Consider the following 23,281-nt stretch of genomic DNA (forward strand, 5'->3'; position numbering starts at 1 on the left):
TATTACTGTTGGTCTGGTTTCTTTAATGCTATATGTACAACACCTGGAATTTGGGGAATACTTTTTGTCTTGGTTTTGGGGTTTGTTCTTTTTTAACCACAGAGCATCTGACAACTCCTAATTAAATGCACTGTCTTCTGCCTAACATTTCTGGTAAATCTGATTATTTGCAGAATTCCCATAAGCACGAAGTTCTCACACCCTTTAATTAAAAAAAACAACAAAACACAAAAAAAAGCCCCAAAAACCCAAAACACCCCACTAAAACATAATGGAGATTCATTCTGTAAAGTCATCTCATCAATCTTGCTTACTGCTAAGTGATGAAAATATAAATGACCTTTATAACAAGCAAATAAAAAAGTCTTCCCCTAGCCCCAAAGCTCATAGTTATGAGATAAAAGGGTAAAAAAAAGTCCTCGATGAAATAATGGGCAACTAATACTTCTCCTTTTTAATTCCTTCTTCTGTATTTCAGATGATATGTCAGGCAGACAGCTGGGTATGTAATACTAGCAGTAGGGTGCAGGACAGATCAAGCTGTGAGTTGTCAGCACAGAGAGGATGGCTGACTGCACAGAAGCATATCACATAATTCAAGGACAGAGGTGACTACAGACCCTTTGCTGAGGAACAGGAGAATTATCAAAGGAAACACTGGAAGAATAATAGAGAAAACAAGGCAAATAATTTATGCATTGAAAAAGAGGTGTTAAATTTAGAGTTTCACTAATGGGTCACCAGTGGCTTTGATGAAAGCTTTTTCATTGGTCATGTTTCATATCCAGCTGGAGTGGATAACCATGATCAACCTGAGTAAATGAAAGTCAATGCAGCAATAACAACAGTTTTCAGCAGTTTACGGTCATTAGAGATTAACATGAAATGATGCTGTTGGAAGGCCAAATGTATTTTATTTAAGATAGGAGCTCTGAAGAAGGTTATAGTGAAAGAAGTGAGGTAATGGGTAGAGCCACTGCATACGAGAGCAGAATGGGAGTTTAGCTAAGAGATTTAAAGCAGAGACTGAAACCCAAAGTGTGATTGAAAGCAACAGGATTTCAATGGTCAGTGTACCACATCTTTGTAAATATTTGCCCAGTTACAAAATTAGATTTAGAGTCTATTTGGCTAATCCAAGTATTCTTGTATTGCCAGCTTGGCATATGGATGCCAGGTAGCTATTAAAGCAAAATTATTTATTTATCAAACCCTGGCAGATTATAAATATTAAACAAATTTCTTTTGAAACAAAAATGAAAGGAAGTAATGAAATAAATTATCTTCTTTAAAATTCTCTGTTGGTGTATCCTTCCTCAGGCGAGTCATGGGAAGCAGAAGGGGCAATTTTGTCTCAGTTTAGTCTTCACTTGCCATTTTCAGAGAGACCAGGAACCCCATTTTTTGAGTTGAAGTCCTGCAACAGTCACTCGGTGCTCTTGAGGCTGACTCTACTGATGATCAGTGGAAATATGGCACTACGTCTTGCAGTAACCCCTTCACACGGACTACAAATGCCAGCATACACGGGGCTGCATTGTGCTGAGGGGAGAAACCAGCTGAGCAAAGCCTGGGAGCTCACTCCAGGGAATGTGAACTGTTTTGCAAAGCATAGCCTCTTATTAAAATCAGTTTGCTCAGCTTTGGACAGGTGTATAAACAGCTCAATTTCTGGTTTCTGTAAAGAGTGTATTTATCAAGTGATTTGTTGTCAAAACAACAAAAGTGATGCTTGATTTGCTGGTAATAATACTGAGTCTCGCTGGCTCGCTCTCCTACCTCATACACAGAAAAGAGCTTTTTTTGTATAGAACAATCTTTTTAAGTGCAGGAAAAAATATCAATAGCTTTTATATACTGATAGCTCATAATTGTTCTTCGTGGAAGATTGGTTCTCATTTTAAAAAGATGTTTAGTTATTGAGCTACATGGGGGAAATTTTATGCTTTCATCAATATTTCATGTTATTTTCCTTTTTTTAAAGTACATGGGTCCTCATTATCACTTGTCTCCAGCACATCCTCTCTCTACTCTACGGTGAGTATTGACATTTTAGAAAAAAGTTCTGCCTGCCTCTGTTCTTGTTCATCGTTCATGAAATTTTCAATGCTTTGAGGTTTAGAAGGATTAAAATTGTACTGCAATAAAGCAGGAACATTTATTTTCAACTTTGGTATTACTGTCATGCTATTTTAGAATACATTATTTTCAACTTTTGTGTGATTTGCTTAGAACTGCTTAAAATCACCTAGTGTATATTTTGAAAGCTAAAAAGAAGGTAATGGTCTGGGAGACTCTCTTTAAGGGGGGCCCTTATGCTATTGTAGTCGATAGTTTTGAGTAGTTTTGCTTATTTTCAGCTAGTTTTCTAATTGCACAATTTACAAAGTGTTTTTGTCATGTCACTGTTCGAGGTACTTCTCGGAAAACGCAAGATTGCTTCAGGGTAATTTGCAGTTTAAATGTCTACTGATCTTTGTTGCAAATGACATAGATGTTATTTCCAAAAAGTGTCTTTAAAAAATGATTAATCTTAGTTAATTAGATTAATTAGATTGAGTAATAATGGTATTTTATCTCAAGCAGAAGTTCTGGTTTTGATTTTTTTTTCTCTATTTTATTGTTTTGGTATCTTTTTTGAGATCTTCTGCATAATTTTTTGCTTCAGTTGTTCTACTAACAAGAAATCATCCATATGGGAGGAGTTAAACATGTTTGGACATTGCCTTGCTGATACACAACAGTTGCTTTGCAACCTGTTCGCTAACTACAATTACATGCTGTAGTAGCCCTTTTTCATGGGAGGGCAACCCACTTATCTGCTTTCATACCATGCATTCATGAATAGTCTGTCTCCTCACCATATTTTCAGGTGTTGAATAGTGTCAGCTGACATCCCAGGAATGACATGGATTCCTCTACCCAGAGCCAACTCCCGTTCTTGCTTGGGAATACCAAGCCCATGCAGCCTCATGCATTTGTACCATTTGGTAGCCCTATCTCAATGCTAAACTCATGTTAGCTTGGAAAGTAGGTTGCATCCATGCACAAAGTCTACCACAGTGGTGCCTCTCCTAGTTCTGTTTAACCATAAAAAGGTCTGTACAGGGGCATGTCTAAAACATCAGGTACACACTCATTAGGTTTGTCCGGGCCTTAGCAGCAAGTTGCAAGCAATTGCAGTCCAGATCAGCTCCGAATTATTTTGGGGAGGTAGAATGTACATATAGACTGGCTGCACATAAGGTACGACTAACATTCAAAGCAAAGCTTCTCACTTACCTTTTGGTAGTGGAAAAATCTTTACTACTACTTCCCTGTCTATGAGAGACTATGATCAATTTGCATGGTGGGGTGTCCAAAATTATAATTCAGGATTTGATATCAAATTTTAGAAGAATGTTATGAAACTGATAGATGGTAAAAATCAAATTACAAAGTGACACAGGATGCTCTCAGTATCCGGTCAGTCATTAATTCTGAAATATCTCTGCTCTGATGTTGTGTATTGTAGCAAGGGTTTACTAATACTTTCTATTTATATAACCTGCTATCATTCAAGATTATGGAATATCTTGGAAATATTACCTAAACCCCATGATATTAGAGAACAGTATTTTTCCTGCGAAACAAACTCTAAACTGTTTACCCAAGTTCATACTGTAAGCCAGTGGAATATCTTCTGAAACGTCTGAGTGTGAATTCATATTGCAGCTAAGCCCCACTCCTTACGTTATGGATTATGTAGACAAGATAATGGAAGTTACAGAAAAATCTGTAAAGGGCAAGAAAGGAATTAGTATTACAAAATTACTAGGGTTGACTTTTAGGGATGATTTTTGATCAGAATTTCTTCTGCTTGATTCTTCTCATCCTGTGAAAAAAGTTTAAACTTTTCAGCAATTAATCAGAAGATGATGCACAAGTGGAGTATAGAACCATGAAAGGTTGACAATCAGTATCACATCAACTGGAAGAGGAGAACAACTTTCCATTGTTCGATGATGTGGTGCAGTGCCCCATTTCCTCCAGAGAGGGATAGTTTCACAGAGTTATGGCACATGTAACTCGCTTTCAGCTATTACTAGATTCAAGGAGGAGCACAAGAGCTTTTTTACCCTACTTACGCAGGCCAAAATCACTAAACAGGAGTTCCAAAGTAGCTGCCTTTCCATAAGTATCTCAATCAAATATATTTATCAGATTTCTCAAGCTTTCCCTTAAGCCTTGGTGCTTGTGGTTTTCTGCAGCCTGATCACTGGAGAGATTCAGACAAAGTATTAAACAAAGATCAAGATCTTTATGTATTATTGCCAAAGGATAGCTGAAAATCTTGAAGTTATTCTCTGAAGATTGTTTCTTTGAGAATTAGAATACGAGATTCAGAAGAGACGTTGCATGATTTGCTGCCATTGCAATGAATAGGTCCAGTGAGACACAAGTTCTGTGTCCACTAGTATTTTCTGTATGTATTGGCTTTCTTCTTGATTTGCATTTGGGTTTTCAGGACTTACTTGAATAGACTGGAAATCTCGCTTGTAGAGATATGCATGTAGAGAGACAAACATTCGGTTTCACAGAAAAGTATGCCACGTAAGCTGACTTGGTAGACTGTAGGATTGAAATACTGATTCAGTTTTGGCAGTGAATATATCTAGCTCTCCGAGAAGCTGAAAAAGATGTGTGGTAGTGTAAATTATGATAGGTTGTCTCCAGTTTTAATCTCCTCCTGCTCAGTAGGTGAGACACTGCATTTTGCACATATTTAGTTAATTGCTATATTTCTCGCACTGGCTCTCAGCGTTAGCTACACTTAGAATCCCTAGATTTCATTAACTGTGCTAAGCCAAGCTCAAAGGAGATGTGTAAGGACATGTCATTTGTATGTTAATATTTTAAGTCTTCAAAAAAAGAAAAAAATAATCCTTACAAGGATGGGGTGCATGGATATGATGGAGAAGTACAGGGAGAAAAAATAGTTATTTCCTTTTAGAGCCTTTTGAACCAATAGCTGAGTGCCGGGTTACAACGGTGTCAGCATGAACTCTTAAGTAAAAACTGCTCAGATGTATTTGGTTCTCAGATTTTATTTTTTAAATTGATAGCATGCCCAGAATCCTGTTCTTTCTCTTTCATTTACTTCTTCCACTGCCCGCAAAAGTTGACTTGTGGGAGACACCTCTCTGAACTCTGGGAGAGAGGCAACGCTTCCTTGTACAGCGAGGGAGTCATCTGGTGACAACATGTAGCACTGCCTTCATCAGCGGGGGCCAGTGGTCTAAGGACGAGGGACCACATCCCCACATGGCAGTTTCAGGAAAAGGTTCCCAACCCTAATTTTTTTTTTTTTTTTGCTTTTCTTGGCACAGTAGAATTCATGAGGGGATATGGTCTTTCTTGATCCCTTTGTGACCTTTCGTGTACTACATATTTGAAGTAACAATAATGAGAATAGAATTTCAATCCTTTCTGTAGGCAGATCTCCTTTTTGCAAACATAGATCAGAAAGTTAGTATCAGTATGTGTGTTACATCAGTGCTGGCAGATAAAACAATCGTTATACTAAATCATTCCTGTTTAGTGATGTGTCAGGTATTACAGTAGTTTCAGCCAAGAGCAGTTCTTAGTGTTGCACAGGGAAATATCATAGCATTGCAGTCTTTTTAGTAACTGTTAACAGATAAACACGTATGGAAAGAGGCATTTTCTAAAAGTCTTCTTCCCCTACACCAGGTAAAGTAAGAAAACATTTCTATAAAAAATTATTAAAATTCTAACAGCACAAAAGTTTTGCTTGATACAGGCTTAAATGAGCAGCTATATTAATTTGTAATAACACAAATACTGCCTGATGTCAGGGAATCTTCTGAGGAACTCTTACCTTGGTTTTTCTTAGCCTTTCTAGTGTTATTTATAGCTAATTCTTCTACCCACATTTTCCTTTTACTGCTTACTTCTCTTCCAGACAATGTTAGACTGCTTCTATGAACTTGGGCCACCTCAGATCATGGGGTGGATTGATTTCCAGTACATTAACTGATTCTTATTTTGTGTTATGAAAGTGTTCCTCTGTCATGGCACACCATTCCTTTCCATTAGAATCCTACTGAAGCAAGATTTCTCTGTCCAACAAGTGCTTCCTAAATTAGACTACTCCCACGCTTACAAATTTAGTGACTTTCAAAGGTTTGCCTTGCAAGGCTTGTTGAAAAAGACTGCTGAGTAAATAGCATCATTATATGACACAATACATAACAATATGGAAAATATCTAAAATTATTAAATATTATTGAGCTGAAACATTAACATGCCTCGATAGCCCTTAATATTTTGGTCAGTACTCTGTATGGAAGAAATTATTTTAAAGTGCAAGTACCCCTCTCCCCTCACCTTCCCCCATATATGTTTTACTGGTGTGCTGCCAACTTCTCTTAGCAGGGATTAGTCTATTAGGAATATTGCTCAGTATACAGTAAAGCAACTATAGTTCCAGGAGCCATAATAATCATTACAGTGTAAAAGTTTGCTGGTAACAGACTAAGGTCCATGCAGTGACAGCATAGCAAATTTTCTTTTGTATCTTAGAAATGTAGCTGCAGTTTCTTCTGCAGTTCTGTTCCTGTTCTCCCTTTATCCACTGTTTCATGTTGTCAGTATGCTGGCAAACTCTTTGGGGTTTCAGCTGGAGCCTTGCCAAGTAAGTTGAAAAGAATTCCATTTATTCTTTTTACTGCATACCTTCCTTAAATGTAATGGATCCGTGAAACTATTCATTTCACTTCAGTGTAGCTGGCTTTTATTTTCTATTACCGCAATTATGTTGCAGACTGTTTCTAAGCCATTTCTTCTTTGTTTTCTTCCAGGCAGAAGAAAAGGCACATTCAGAGGTAAAAACTTTTCTTCGTTTCTATAGTTGTGTATTGTACTGTATTATTTTAAAGTTTATTGTTTATCCGCTATGGCTAAACTGCTGAGTTGCTGGGGAAAAGACACCCTGTGTCTTTGTACCGCTTTTTGAGAAGAATTGGTAAAGAGCTGATGCAGCTTCCAGTGCACTAGAAGGTGTTTTCTTAGCATCATGCTGAAGAATGCCTCCTGGCTGAGGTTCTGAAAAGGTGAAAAGAATCGATGATAATCGGGCTTCTGAGTGGAGGAGTTGTGATACATCTGATTTCAGACTTAATACCACTCTCTACTGGATCTAAGGGACTGTGCAATTCTAGGTAATGTGCTGCCTTTCAGGAGAAAAATACTTCAAATATTCGCTTTGAACTTCTCTCCCTTACATTTTGCATTATATTAAATTTCTGAAACTGGCCACTTTGATGGATTTCAGAGCAATGCAGATTGATTTCAGATATAAATCAAATCTGACATGGAAAACAGCTTCTTTCTCCTCACAGTGTATAAGAATGGGTGACAAGCCTGGGTCAGCAGCTGGATACAATTACAGCCTTCCTCAAAGTGAAGTCCTGTTGTATTAAAAGGGCATCGAGGAGTACGAGCAGTAAAATGCAGCACCAAGGGGTGCACTTCCACTTCACAGAGCCACATGCCTTCTGACTCCTATGTTTATGCTGCTCCTATTTTTACTATTCTAATCAGAGAAAAAGTCAACTGAAAGATATTTTGAGGAAGTTGAACAAATAAACATATTCTTCCTTACTTGCCACAGCATATTTCGATATAAATTCTACCTGAATTTTCTAAGCTCCTTTCTCTGCAAGTTAAAGCAAAGGAGCTGAAGAAGCATGCCATAGCTCAGTAGTGTAAATGATAATTCCTCATTTCATTGCCCTTTGTATAGGGCTGTATATAGAGGTGAAACAACATTTCTTTCCTGTGTATTTCTACATGATGTTTTCTCAGCATCTAGGTCTGCTCTGTGATGCTCCTGCAGGAGATGTTAAACAGCGCTTCATGAGAACCACCTTTGTATAGTTGCAGGAATATGATGAAAGTGCAGTTTAAGCAGGAAGGTCAAATAATTGCTATTGAAAACCAAAGAGAAAACTTGGAAAAAGAAAAGTGGCAGTCCAGGGTGGAGAACTGCTCAATAATATTTCCTCTGCTTTGAGCTAGTATAAATGACCTAGCTATTTTTGTATCATAGATGTACAGAAACTTGTTAATTCTTAAAGCTTGTGCAATATTCCCTGTTGGTTTTCATGGGAGCCATAAAATTAAAGTACTGCAATAGTCTTTACTAGTGAATGTTATGTGCTCCCTTTCCTAGGCTGGTTTTAGACATTTTACTTCTCTAGTCTGGAATAATTTCTTTTATGTCTGAGTATGAAAGGGGTTTCAATGTGAAACTCCATGCTGTGCTTAAGTTCAGTGCAATGCCTGGAGTCCCTGTAAGACCTCAAATAAGGTTAAATGAGCTTAAAATGATGCACAAGCTTCATGCTAAATACCTATCCTAGCTGAAATGTAAACAGATATTTTTCTTAAGGATTCTGTTTTTCATTAATAGATACAAGAGCCTTGAATTAAGTATATTTTCATGTCAACAGTCACATTTAAAGCTATGGTTTTTTGAGTTGGCCAGCAAGTTTTTGAAAGTTATATAGGGTTTAAAGAGGCTGCACGTTTGAATCTCTGGGACTGTAGGAAGTATTGTGTTAGAGAAAAAAAATATATTACTGTACCTCATCTAACTTTAGACATCCATGAAGCAAAAATCCGTGTCTGAGGTAGTCGTCAAAGCCGCCTTTATGCCAGGCAATGGGGGAGCACTTTTTGGCATTTCATCTGAGTCTAATGTAGACATTTAACATATGTCGGTTGCATCACGTCTACAGTCAGGCAAAGTGAGCCTCACTCAAATTCTTTTATGTTTCATAATCTCAGATCTCATCCAGGGCTGCTGTCCTTGATTGCACTAAGGATATGTTTGGAACTTACAGGATTCGATAAAAAATCATGACATTTACATGTGCAAACAGGGGTTTGTACATATGAAGTAATTAAGCATTTGCCCCTATGTGCTCCCTTAACTGGGATCCTAGCTCATACACTGGTTAAGTGCAAGAAACAGTTGGAGCAGCACTAAGTGCCAATTTCTAATAATTTGTATTTCTGAATAGTTCTGAGATTAAAAAGTGAAACTAAGATATTGTAAACCTATTAGTAATCCCTTAAGAAAACAAAACAAAAAAAAACCACAACAGAAGGAAATTGCTGAAATGCTGACAACAGTCTTTATTTTTAATCTAGCAAATTCAGAAACTACGGAGAGAGCTGGTTGCATCACAAGAGAAAGTTGCTACCCTTACATCTCAGCTTTCAGCAAATGTAAGTATTTTTGCTTGTGATCATAAACAGTATCAGAGCATACATTATCAGATTGGCTACTGGCTCTTACTCAATTCAAGTACCAACATGTGGTCTGGGAGACTTTTACTATTTATTTATTTTGATGCTTTTCAAATTAATTATTTCACTAAGTGTCTGTAGTGCCGTGGCTTTAAGCAGAAGAAATCTTGTAATCAAACACAGTAGAAATAGAAATGAGAGTCTCCACACTTTGGATGTGACAACAGTCCTGTTCAGTTCAGTTTCACTCTTTCTCAGAATCAATTAAAAAAAAAAGCCCAAAAGTAAGGAGACACAACCAAAGAAAGGACATGAATTGCAGATTCTGATAGAATTCATTATAGTTTCATTTCACAAAGATAAGCCCTGCAAAATACAGATGTGGAGGGAAGAACAGTACACAATTGTATGTAGAATTCATATGCTGCAATAACTGTGCTGATATATAACTAATGGAAACTGGGCTATTTCACAGAGAGCTCCCTGGTGTTCCTTCCAATTGTCATACACTGGAAATATGAGTTATTGAACATGTTATCAGAAAATAATGCCAGATAGGGAATGTGAGCTACAATCCTGTCTGGTTACTATGGTTTCATGAAGTTACCAGATAGTTACTGAACAATTTGTTGTATAGTGATTTTTAAATGCAATTCAGGAGATAACTACAGTTACCATTCCCAAGGAAAGCTGAGATGCAGTTGCAAGACAGTATCATTTTGCATTTCAAGACAGCAGCTTCCTGATGTCTTGGGCAACCTGTAGAGTACCTTTATTCGAAATGTAGATGTACTGAGTATTTAGATCTTTAAATACTGCCATTATTTTCAAGAAATTATTTCAGTTGGTGAAGTAGTATGTGTTCATGTTGTGGGAAAATAATCTCTAGCTGTGTGAAAGTTACTTGTTATCTTAGGGCTGCCACACGTGAAAATATGGAAGAGCTACTCTTACCACTTTCTGCTCTGTTCAGGTGGCTGCAGAACATCTGTGGGTGTTTGTACCTCTATAGCAGTATGGGTTGCCAGTCTGTCCTGAGTTCTGAGAATGAACTAGTGAAGCAGACAATATTGGAGTCCTGCAATGTTTGTAAATTCAAAAGCTAGATTCTGGGTTGGGTTATTCATTAGGGACTTTATAGCCAGCACGCCTGTCCTCGGTATGGGGTTCCATCTCTCATGTATTTCATCTTTGCCAGATTGGGCAATTCTTCACTCACCCATCCTGAGAGCAACAAATTAAAATCAACACCAAGAGGTCAGAAGAACTAAGCCAGCATACCTTGGGTAGTCGTGTTTGCTAACAAGTCCGTTGTTCTCTGCAGGGCACTTGTCTTTCCACCAAAACCACTGGGCTGCAGCAGCTCTGCCTTGTGGTGGGGAGCACAGGGAGGTGGACTGTGGCTGGGCTTGTGACACAGCACAATCATAGACATCCCCTCATCCACTCTGCGTGCCCTGTTAATGCCCATGCAGCAGCAGCTGGTGTTACCTAGAAGAGTTAGCTTGATTCATTCAAGTGCCTGATCTAGTGAAAGATGTTCTGCCCACAGCCGGGGGGTTGGACTAGATGATCTTTAAAGGTCCCTCCCAACCCAAACCATTCTGTGATTCTGAGCAGCGGTGCCACATCAGTAAGACTAAATTATTTGCCTGTACTAGAGCTGGTGTGGGAGCCCCTCTGACGGGGATAACTCGGGCTCTTGGGACCATGCCTCACTTTACTCTGTGGGCAGAAAAACAGTTCACCCTTCTCTCCTCCTGCTAGTTCCAAACAGAAAGCACCAGCATATTCTTTCTTGCTGGTGTGTTGAAAGACGACTCTCTTTTCCAGTCACCCCAGCAATGCTGTAGCCTATAATACAGTAACAAGTGCAATAGAGTGAGGATGGGAGGGCATTCTCCCCTGCAGCTGAGGAAATGAGGCCACTGTTCAGTTCGTTTGGGCCAATTGTGTCCAGTTTCTCCCCAGTGTTAGTTAGAAGTCATTGCCTATGTCTCTGGTCAGTATTCCTTTATGTGGAGTAAACACCCATTGACTGGTGTCTAATAACATTACCTATTCCAGACAAGTTTTCAAAGTCAGCTCCAAGTTACAATTAGATTTGGTCCATATTTCAAAGAAATTGAGTCAAGCTAAAAATGGATAGTTACATTTTGGCTTGGTTTTCACTCAAACTAATTCTGCTGCAAGGGTGAGAAATAAGTTGGTTTTGATATGTTTAACTCACGTTGTGTTGGTTGGGCATCTGGTCCCATGTACTGCCTCTGGACTTCCGAACACCCAGTAAGGCTACCCATAGCTTTTCTACTGATCTAATTGGAGGGGTAACATTTTGAACAGAACAGTTAAAAAATATGTACACGTGCATCTGGTTTTGCCTGTCCAGAAGTACCACATTTGTAAACCTGTATGTGCTTGTATGCATATATGTATACGTGCACGCGCACTGTACGTTGTATAAGGTTAATTTAATTACGTTCTTTTGACTGTGTCACCCACTTTCCAATCCATCTCCATGGAGACAGCCTTTAAACTCTAAGCCTATAAGCAACCCTAGAGCTGATCCTTTTAGCACATGGGGTTTTTAAATGGTACCAGAGAAATCTTTCCTTTTTCCAAATCCCCAACATGTGGAATTTCCCTCAAAATTAAACTTGTTAGGAGCATGAAACTTAGAGGCTTCAAATTCTCCAGGCATGAACAAGGGCTTTAGACACCTTCATGATGAAACAATCTTAAAAGAAAAGTAGATATTACTAGTTATTATAAGAAAATATTTTTTGGGATGCTGTAATGAGATATATACTTCACAAAACCAAAAATTAAAAAGTATTTCACAATAAGCCTGGTTCTGCATTCTTTCTCTGATATTTCTGGTACAGAAGATGTAAAGCATTAAAAAAACCCACTTCCACATAAATCCAAAATACTAGTTCTGTTTAAGCACTTTATGTAAATAAATTCTACGAAGTATCACTTAAACATCAGGAGTAAAATCCAGCTTGAAAACAGAGTGTATATACAACCTTTTAATTGTGATATGGCCTCTGAAATTTAGTCTAATTACAGAATTGATATTTAAATGCCAGTGATTAAATACTTTTCATAAAAATTATTAGAGTAACTAACAAATACTTTATTTAATTTGACAAACTTATGACAGACCCAGATGGGCTTCTAATTTTCATGAACTTGTACTGTCTTAGCAATGCTTTATTTGCATGTATTCATTTATCAGTTATCTCCTAATCTAAAAGGCATACTTCACCAGCCCCTGGCATTTAAAGGAGAAGTAGTCCTAATCACAAAAACTGGAATTTATCCTCAGAGAAGAAATCAAACCCATGTTTTACTCTCTGAATGGATAATACTACTGTGACCCTCATTTTGAGTCACGTTTGCATTCCAGTAGGCTAAAACCTGAATAAGTCTAATGCAGAAAAAAGTTTGATCACTTTGCCTATCTTTTCTGTAGTTACATCCATCTCTGGCAGGCAGAGAACTGTATGACCAGAGTATCTTCTGCGGTGCCTTTGCTGACCAGAAAATTACTCAGTCGTTTCTGATGCCTTTGCTATAAATGCAATCACCTTAGCCTTAGTCCTAAGCTCCCTCAAATTTCCATACTTTCAGTGTCTAAAAAAGGGGAACACTTTTTTCCTCGCCGTAGTCTGGAGAAAGAAACTATTAATAGTCAGAAATCTTGTTTCCTCACAGTTCACCCAAGGCTTGAATCTGTTGTTACAGTTCCCTTTGGAGAACTGAGCAAAAGTATTGTATGCGAGTGAAAAAAAGAGCATCTTATTCGTCTCATTTCAACAATATTCGTGTCTTTCTTTGCTTCACCACAAAAGGCTGTTAGTGACAGTAGCACATGTGTCATTAAAGGACTGTCAGGCTGAAATTTGACCTATTTCATCAAGCCTTTGCTTGATATATTATTTTATATCAAAAACGGTCAATTGGAAGTTATAGCATTTCTCAGGCATTTTGGAAAACTCTGCTAAGACTTTTCATACTTGGTTTCATTTATTATTCAGGTTTTGTTGGCTGGGCTCAAGTACTATGCTTGATTTCAGCAGTTTATTTCATCTGATTAACCCCGAAGTATTTTGCCTGCATATGATTAAATTCAAGCAGGGCCCAGCTGTTGTTTGGATGCTTAATTTACAGGTTTTTTGTGAGATTCTGGCTTTTCCCCTGGTGCCTGTTTTGATGTTGCTGAAGGGCAAATCTCAATGCTAATTAAGAAAGGGCCTGTTTTCGGTGCAGAAAGTGTCCAACCAGCAGACTTCCTACGTGACTGACAAGGGCTCAAATTCCAGCGAGCAGCCTGAACCCAGCCTGTTCAGAGGGACTTTGATCAGTGCTTTGTACTGTATAAAGCTGAAGGGTGCATGCCTGCAAACTGTAGTAGACCCAGGATGCCAGTAGAAAGTGGAGGGGGTTCGCTGGCTGACACTCTTGTTTGGCCAGCTCTGAACCACTATCCTACAGCCAAACAGCAAGATAATAGCAGGCGGCGAACAGAAAAGGTCACCAGATGTACAGTTGCTTCTTGCAATCAGCCCGATCCCTTCTGGCCTCTCACACCTCCTTTCATTCAGCCGTGTCAGGTGGGAGGAAATTTATTTATTTACCTTTGTTTTATAAACCTGAACACCACAGGTCAAATCGCATAATGTGTCAGCAGATAGTCTTTGGATATGCCAACGTCATGTTCAGGATGGGATGTAAACCTAAGAGCTGAGGTATTTGGGGTTTGGCTGGCTGGGATCGTTTACGAAGAAGGAAATGTTTAAAATCAAATCTGTCATCTTAGCACTGAAGTCATTCCCTGAGCATATATCTCTTTGACTATTTCCAATGGGAATTTCAGATGTTAATAGAAGTCAAAATTAATCCATATGTGATGGATCTACAGATTAAGAGCTGTACATCAACTATGTATCTAATATGTATATCATGTTAAAGATGGATATATTTTGCTGTAGGCGTACTTCCAGTAATGCCCAGTTACTTAACTCTGACTCCAGTGTATCTATCTCCAAGAACAAATGCTGCATTCAATTGTGAAGATATATTTTTACTCTTTATTTAAAGCACAAGCAGTATTCAGGCTATTTTGTATGGTATTCAAATGATGTATACCATGAATGAAACTACTGAATCTAACACAGGTATTTCTAAGGTGTGAGGGATTGGCTGTAACTTTAAAAAAAACTTCTAAATATTTTTATGAGAATAAAAGAAAGGATCCTTTTGGATAAAATAAATAATCCTCAGAAACTGAGGATTACCAATTCAATCAAAATCAATTACCAAATTTAGAAGTGTAAAAGAAGTATCTAATTAGAACTTTTAATTTCTAATGACCATTTTTAAAGTCACAGTTTCTTCTTTCTATTTGTTTCAGTTGTTTTCTTTTCTGAATTATTTTGCATTTAATTATTGAAATGCAAAATCTGATCTTAAATGGGAATATATACATACATATGTTTTATACATACTTCCACACACATATAAATATACTGATAATCTAGCCTTTTTCAAACTAATTTTTATTTTCTGTTACATAGTATTTCTTTTGGGACAAATCTGCATAAGATTTCAACAAGTAGGAGTTCCCTAGGCTGCTGAATGAATAAACATTTGCTACCATGGGGAAAGGGAGCACAGTTTATTACTCTGAATGTAAAATTAACAATTTGTATTTCAGAGAAGAGTATTCTGTTGTAATAAACATTTAAAGTAATGAACAATGCAATTGAAGGTTTTTTTCTTGAATCGTTTTCAGTGGTGGGCCTTTGAATTATGTTTCTTTATTAGTAGTAAATCAAGACCTGATAGTCTTTATTGCAAATGAGTTAGGAAAGATCCCTCATCTTGATCCAATTACATTTATGACACAAAAATTTTAGTGTGCTACTCCAAGAAGGTAATGTAATGTAATGTACTCTATCACAGGCTGAACTTTAATAAGAATCCATAGGTGTGACATGGCTGTCTTTCTCTAAAGACTATCAGACAATAACTTAATTGTTTCAGTGACCTTTGATGACATTTTTAATTATGCTTTTTAGTTCTTAATTTTTCTTATGGGTTCCTTAATTTTTCCTATAAGATCCTTGTGGTTTATTCATGTACAATATAAGCTGAAGTTGTAGCTATGGAGTAGAAAATACTTTGCACAAATATGCATAGTTAGGTACCAAAGAACTGTGGTTATTACAGTCTAATTGTGAGAAACGGACAAAAGTAATGCATAATTAAGCAAACGATTCCTCTTTTCAAGCCCTCAGTCCCCATTGCTATTCTCACGGTAAAGCAGAACCGCAGGCCATCAGCCAAGCCATAGATTTTTTTATGAGGCAGGGAACAGTGAGCTCCATTAGTTTCCTGTTAAACACATGTCATAAAGAGACATTTGGCTATAATTCTGTGGTAGTGCATCTACTTTGTCTCTGATTGCGTTCTGGGTCACTGGTCATCGTCTTTGGAATTAAAACACCATAAATTGGTCTGGATATTTTTAATATGTGTGCTAATTATTGAAGTGAAAAGTAAGTTTAAAAACTAGTTACTTTTATCTTATCAGAGGAATAGAGTAGTGAAAACTACCGGAGGCTGTAGTTTCCAAACTAGCTGGAATAACTTTATATCTATTAACAGGTTTCAGATGTGCATTTGATGCATATTCTAAGTTCATTTTATTTAAAATTATAACTTCAAAAATAAAGCCTAAGTTATAAAAGTTAAAATAGGAATATAAACAATTACTAGTTAATCCTTAAGAAATTGCAATGTATCTAGTCCTATGTTTATCAAAAGTTAGTCCCTGGGGTATGTATCCTTCAATGAAAGAATTATCTCTGAGGCATCCCTGCAGAAAGCAGGTGGATTGACCATTATACCCATAAGTAATTAAATAAATTATTTACTAATAATATAATTGACAAGGAGTAAACTTGTAGTAAGTTTATAAATAAGGAGTTTACAAGATACTGAAATGTTTATAGCAATCCAAAATGATTTGCAAAACACAAAAGCCACTTATCAGTATAACAGCTCTGAAGTGGAGACACAGAAGTGGGCCACTATTATATATATGATAATCTTTTTTTATTTGAGGAATAATATAAAGAGCAAGGTGGCAAGAAGCTCTTTTCCTTCTCCTGAAGTCCCTAACAGTATCCGTTTTGGACTATGTCTTTTTCTGATTATACTTCAGATTCAGTACAACCACATACATTTGAACAATTTCAGCTATGCTTGTACAAGCATGCAAATCTGTAACTGAAAAATTTGCCTGGCACTGTGTGTGCCTGTACTGTTATAATAAAAAATAAAATTTCTTGGTGAGGAAGCTCAATTAATCCATTTGTGCATATAAATATGTTGTTTGTGAGTCATATTTCCAAGTGTATTGTATTTCCAAGTTTGCCTATGTTTGCAAACTTTGCCTATTACCGCTTTTAAGATGGTAAAGAGAAAATAAGTATTTCCTTCTGCTTTTACTATTTGGTGTTGTGAAGGGAGTGGATGGAATTTTATGGAATTTCATAAAAATTAAATTCTTATTTTCCCTTGGCTGTACAAGCTGGCTTAGCTTGTTGGTTTCTTTATGACCACTTGCCTTTCTTTGCCTACAAAGCTCGATGTCAGTTAGACCAATGAAGAGTTTATGTATTGTTTGAATAAATTTTGCTTGCATAGAGTATAGGGTGAATGTTGTTAGAAAATAAAATGAAGCTTTAATTTTTTAAAATCTTTTAATCTGTTTCAACTTTATTGCTTTTCTTATTGAAAAGTAGGACTTTCAGTTTTCAAGATTGTCTTTTATATATGCATTTGCACACATGTATAAATATTATATTTATATTTTATGTAAGTTTTTTATTACTTTTATACACGCAACACACACACATATATATAATTAATATAAGATGAATAGACTAAGTAATGACCTTTTGTAAAACTAACTGTGATATTTACCTTTTAAGATAAAGTACTTGAATTCCCATTTTGAAGTGTTCAATAACTGAAAAAAAAATTGTTCCTGGATTTCTATTTGGGAGCAGACTTCTTTTGGCCAATATATCAGTAAACTCAAAGCAGGGCATTAAATCCATAATTCATTTCCAGGCAGAGATACCTAAGCTAATCTCCCTGGGGGCTAAAGAAACCTGAGGAACACTGGGCTCACTTGACTGCTTCACCTACCCAAGTTAGCTCAGTCTGAGTTTAAAACTAATAGAAAAGAGCTGGAGAAGATGAGCTTGGAGGGAAAAAAATATTTTTAAAAAACAAATAGATCTGGGAAAATTGTCCCGTTGTCACAGGGAATGTTGTCTTCTGTTTCTTTCACAGGCTCATCTAGTAGCAGCTTTTGAAAAAAGCTTGGGAAATATGACCGGCCGATTGCAAAGTCTAACAATGACAGCTGAACAAAAGGTACGTTTACCAAAGCAGATGCTTTAATGTGAAAAGCAGTCAGCAGATTATATTAGAGTTTTGTTTAAAAAACACTGAAAGGAAACAGGGACAGCTGTGACAATAAGACAGACAGATCTTTCTTTAATGGCCGTTGCGATCAAATCTTCATAAAGCTCCAGGAGAATTAAACTGTGCAGCATCAGGTTTACACAGACAATATCATAGAATAGTTTGAAGATAAAATCTTTCGTTTCCAGATTTTAATTAAAACATATGCAACTCTGGGTTTAATCCGTATTGAAAGATCCTGTAAGAAAGACTGATCACAACCTGCTGGAGTGCTTCATTCCAGCCTGCCAGCATTGTCAGAATAATAGAATTATGGGAAGGGAATAACTTTAAGTAGAGAAAAATTACTCCATTCAGAGAGTTAATGCAGGTTAGGTATCCTATTCATGAATAAACAGTTTTGGTTTTCACTGTGCTGTTTTGACTATTGGGGAAAAAAATCTAAACCTTATAGGCAGTAAATTTAATGTGAGCCTTTGTACTAAACTCGGGATTAAGAAGCTGCTTATCACCTTCCAGGATTGAACTTCTGCAACTTTCTGCCCTTGTTGATTTTGAACAGTATCCTATAAATGTAAAGGCTTCATTGAGCCAAACTGTGAAATAAATAGTATATCAGTGAGCTATTAGTCACCACTGGAGTCAGTGTAGTTGTCTATAAAAATAACATTTCACAGTCTGATTGAGCACCAACAGATGAAATATGGTGAGACCCATTGTGAACTGGATAGAAAATATTTGTATTGCTTGCTTTTTTTCATCTTAAGCAAAAAAACACAATGGAATTTTCTTAACACCAAAACTTTCGACTATTTTACAAAGTATAATTTCCCTCAGAAGGTTTTCTTTCCAGAAGAGGTTAAGCAGTGACATTGAAACAGATCATCTCCAACCTTCTTTCCCAAAAGATTTGGAACATGTTCTCTTTCCCAAAAAATTTGGAACATGTTCTTTTCCGGCTCTTCTTTTCTCTATTGTTGAGGTTAAATTCCTTTAATCCTCATTATATAAATACAGTCTGGAAGGGCAGGTTTAATGCAGCAGTAATAAAAGTTATTTTTTAATTAAAATTGGCTGTGCCTTCTAATACTGAACTTCCTGCACTTGGGTGGAGTAATTTTACTTCAACTTGCAAGACAGTTGTTATTAAACAGGGGGTTTTAAATTGAATTATTATTTAGCAAGTTAAATCTTTCGAAAAATACACAAATTCAGGTTGAGATTCATCCATTAAACAGTAGCTTCACATACGAAAGGATGTAATTCAAATGGTTTTATTGTCTTTTGCAATAAAATTGTTGGGTTTCTCTTAACTTTATAATGAATATTCAATTGAGACCCTTTTTAGATTAATCTTTATTAAAAATGTTTTGTTCTCCTTAAAAATAGCATAATCATTTTATATAGAATAAATGCAAAATAGTATGTTTGTTGAATTTAATATCTTTGGAGAGAAAATATGCATTCTACTTAGTTGTTGCCCTTATGTTCACCCAAGAAGTCCCATGAACTTTGGTTTGACCATTCTTATCTTGTCATTTTTTTTAGCTTAGACAAACATTGTTCTTGTGCCATATATTTTGAGCTCTCTTTGCTCTTCCCACAGGAATCTGAGCTTATAGAGCTAAGGGAAACCATTGAAATGCTGAAAGCCCAGAATTCTGCTGCACAAGCTGCTATTCAAGGAGCCTTGAACGGTCCTGATCATACCCACAAAGGTATCTTTTTGTCACTATTAAAATAAAAGTAGCGTTCCTCCCCAGAAAAAAAGCTAAGTCATTACTTTTCTGTTGTTTTGGCGACTCTGTTGCAAGGGTAAGCACATTCTGCAGTGCATGGTAGGCATACTTGTGGTATTTCCAGAGCTGGAAACCTTGCATGAGCTTCCTGTTTGCCAGAGTTCCTGGAGCCTTGTCTTCTCAGAACTTGGTGGCCGGGAACTGATTGCTGGGTGTCAAGAGTTAACCCTGTCGCTGCAGTTGTGTACTGAAGTACACCCAAGACACTAGTGAAGCCTTATGGTGAAACATGGTTATAGCTTGGGAATCCGGTGTAAGTTGTAGCTCTGAAAATCGGTGTACTCATTGTTAGGAGATGGACCAACAACAGCGCAGCTCCTTCACGAGCTGCTAAATCAGTGCAGGAAAGCAGGCATTTTAAATTCCAGATTCTGAATTAATTTGTCATTGCAGATAGGCAGATGTCACATGATAAATATATACTTCAAAAGTGCCTGTTGATAAACAACAGCAAAGGAATTACTTGAAGAAAAAAATAACAGCAGCATTCATTTTTAAGAGTGTCATTGATCTTTCTTTAAGGTTCATTTAGATATTTGGCTTAAGGTCATTTCACTGCATGACTTGAGTATAGAAAAGCTAACTTCTAGGAAGTAAAAAATAATCTAAAAAGTAATTTCCCTTGGTATTAGTGGGTATGTTCTGCAAGAATATTTTCCAGTGATTAAGATATAGTTATCAGAGACTTTTAAGAAATTGAATCTCAAAAGCCTCACTAACCATTTCTAATATTCTCCACTTCTCGGTTATTTTGTTTCATTCATTTTTAATGAAATCCTGCCTGCTTATTTCCATCATGGTATATTAGAAGGTAGCATCTGAACACTGATTAGGCCTGCTACAAGTCAAGCAGTGCCTATACTGCTCAGAAAAAGAACTGTAGTACATGTGATAGTAATAAGTCAAGTAATCCATCTGTAACAGAAACTGCTTAGCTGTGAGGTTACGCCTGCACAGATTGCTGTGCAGGGTCATTGCCTCCATGCCAATAAGACCCTAGTTTGGAGAAGTTCCTAAGTGTTATCCTAATTGTATGCATCCCTATTGACCCCCATGTGGTTTCTCACAGGCTACAATAGCTTGAATCCAAGCCACTGCAAGCATCAATGCCATTTATGTTCATTTAAGCTCCCTTTGAGGAAGAAGATGCTACATAAATACAAGAATAATTATTATATTGAAACAGAGACAGATGGATTTCACAGTAATTTCTTTTCTTTAGATTTACGTATAAGGCGGCAACATTCTTCAGAAAGTGTTTCCAGCATCAACAGCGCTACAAGCCATTCAAGCATTGGCAGTGGTAATGACGCTGACTCCAAGAAAAAGAAAAAGAAAAACTGGGTAAGTGCTCAGCAGGTTTAAACCTATCTTTTAGCTATTATGTAGTTTCCTAGTGCCTGAGTAGCATAATGGTCCATTTCATCTACAATATTCTTGTGGGGCCAGATGGATATGAAGCAATTCATGTGTATCTATACTGTGACACTACCAGCAAACTAAAAATTGTTGAATATCAGCGGGGAATTATTTGCATAAGTCAGGATAATTTAAAAAAAAAAAACCAAAAAAAAAAACCAAAAGCAAACCTTAAAATAGCTGTTGTGACTAAAACCATCTCTGGGCCACATTGAAACCTTGTTTGATCTTTCTTCAGTTGGAGTTTGATTCAAAGGCTTGACTCAGATATGTTACCCAGCTATGAAGGGAGTTGAAATCTGTTAAGAACTCTCATGTGAAAGTAGTACGGTGTTTAAAGAAATTAAGATACTTCTCAAATGGAACACACAAATACCACATAGTGCTAAGGGTTTAATCGAATACTTTCAGTAAATAATCAGAAAATATGTTTTTGTTGTTTTAAAAATATTACCTGCATAAACATTTGTTTTAAAATACTGATCAGCCTTCATTCCCTTGATTTGTAATTCCACACTCTTAGCAAGGTGAACTCTAGAGGAAGTGAGGTGAATATAAACCATGGAAAATTTGGCATGCACCTATAAAGAACCCTATCTTGGCATGATTGCTATTTATTTTGGCAGTAGGCTTTTATACCTTCTAAAAACAGATTATCCTGTATGTCTTCTCAGTTTGTCTCTATTCATTTTAATCTCAAAGTTTAGACTATAGAAAGGGGGAGTGTAGCCAAAATCCATTTCTTTCTCGTTAGATATCATGAGCTGGAAAGGACTTAAATAATGTTTCTCTGATCAGTGGTCACACTCCCCACTCTCCAATTATATCATGAAAATAACATGTTTTGAATACCTCATTTTTTATAGAGGAACCAGTTTGTCATTGAGTTCTATACAATTTTAATCAGAACAACTTTCTGAAAATAAAAACCAACCACATTTTTCCTAAGATGAACAACTTTTGTATTTAGACAAAGGTATCAATGAATGGGCTAGTTAAAATTCACTGCAGACAAAACTGTTGTCATCTTGGCTCCTGAAATAAATGGCTCTTTGGCTATTCTGTCCCTTTTCAATACTTGGATAAGAGCTTCTAGAGGGAAAAGGCAATGCTTGTATGTTCAGAGACCTTACTACTCTAAAGGAAACTGCAGCAAAGGGTATATACCTTTCAGCTAACATTCTTCTCAGCAGTACAACAAAGCAAGCCTCGTGTCCCAGCTTAAATCCTCTCGCCTGTGGTCCAAACCATAGCATTTGCATAGTTTGGCCGTTCAAATTTTTAACGGGGAAAGTAAATTGGCAAACCCAGTAAATTGGACGTGTCTTCTGATTTCAGCATTTAGTAACAGCAGATTCTGCCTATACCTAGATGCGAAGTGGTTATTTAAAGCCAGCCCTTGAAGGGAATGCCATGGGAATGGGATTCCACCGGGGCTTAATGGTTTTAAATGAGCACCCCTCGCCCATAGCCATAGCACTCGGTCCTGCACTTTTTCCATAGCATTATGTTTGCGCTGCGCTGGATTAATAAAGTCAAAACAAAGCACTGTATCATGTTTTTAGAGATACTGTGTTGCATATGTTAATACCTTGCTTCTGTATACTGACCTCAGGCAGTGGCTAGGATGGCATCTGCAAACTAACTCTTCAAAATATGAGCTGTGCACAAATTGCCGTGATGAGGAAAATAATGTTGCTCTATGTTTGTTTTCCAGCTAAGAAGCTCTTTCAAACAGGCCTTTGGAAAGAAGAAGTCCACCAAGCCTCCTTCCTCACATTCAGACATAGAAGAGCTGACAGACTCCTCTCTTCCTTCATCGCCCAAATTGCCCCACAGCTCAGGAGAGTGTGGGGCAACATCAATGAAACCATCACAGTCAGCATCTGCGTAAGTCTCTCTCTTGTCAAACCTTTCTTCCTACATGGGATGGACTGTGAAACAGACCTCCTCAAGTGTGGCCATTTGCAGTTCAGAAACCATTGCCAACAGCCATAATCTTTTAATCTTGTGCTCCATGCATTTGCCAGATTTCTTGTGAGCTTCACTCCATTTAAACACCACTTTTCCAGCAGCTCTTTCTTAGGTCATTCTCTCCTCCTCTCACAGCTTTTACCCCAAATCATCTAGCAGTACAAACTGCTTTCCAAATGCATATCTAAAAAGCTTATGTTGTGCTCTCTCTGCACCATTAACAGCTTCATCATATCCACTTAGTAAAGGCCAAATACTACAGT

The 23,281-nt window shown here is 37.1% G+C and overlaps 1 protein-coding gene across 1 annotated transcript in view; it reads left to right on the forward strand.

The window, feature by feature from the left end:
* NAV3 (neuron navigator 3) overlaps window positions 1–23,281 on the forward strand; it is a gene marked incomplete at its 5' end in the record, with an annotated part of 145,255 nt that overhangs the window by 98,232 nt on the left and 23,742 nt on the right. Inside the window, 8 exons of the mRNA XM_009583220.1 lie at window positions 1,985–2,037; window positions 6,864–6,887; window positions 9,220–9,297; window positions 17,692–17,775; window positions 19,433–19,544; window positions 20,848–20,969; window positions 21,572–21,592; window positions 22,762–22,934. Coding sequence (XP_009581515.1) covers window positions 1,985–2,037; window positions 6,864–6,887; window positions 9,220–9,297; window positions 17,692–17,775; window positions 19,433–19,544; window positions 20,848–20,969; window positions 21,572–21,592; window positions 22,762–22,934 — 667 coding nt within the window. The remainder of the gene's footprint in view (window positions 1–1,984; window positions 2,038–6,863; window positions 6,888–9,219; window positions 9,298–17,691; window positions 17,776–19,432; window positions 19,545–20,847; window positions 20,970–21,571; window positions 21,593–22,761; window positions 22,935–23,281) is intronic.

The sequence above is a fragment of the Fulmarus glacialis genome, unplaced genomic scaffold, assembly GCF_000690835.1.
Source record: "Fulmarus glacialis isolate BGI_N327 unplaced genomic scaffold, ASM69083v1 scaffold7328, whole genome shotgun sequence".
Taxonomy (NCBI): Eukaryota; Metazoa; Chordata; class Aves; order Procellariiformes; family Procellariidae; genus Fulmarus; species Fulmarus glacialis.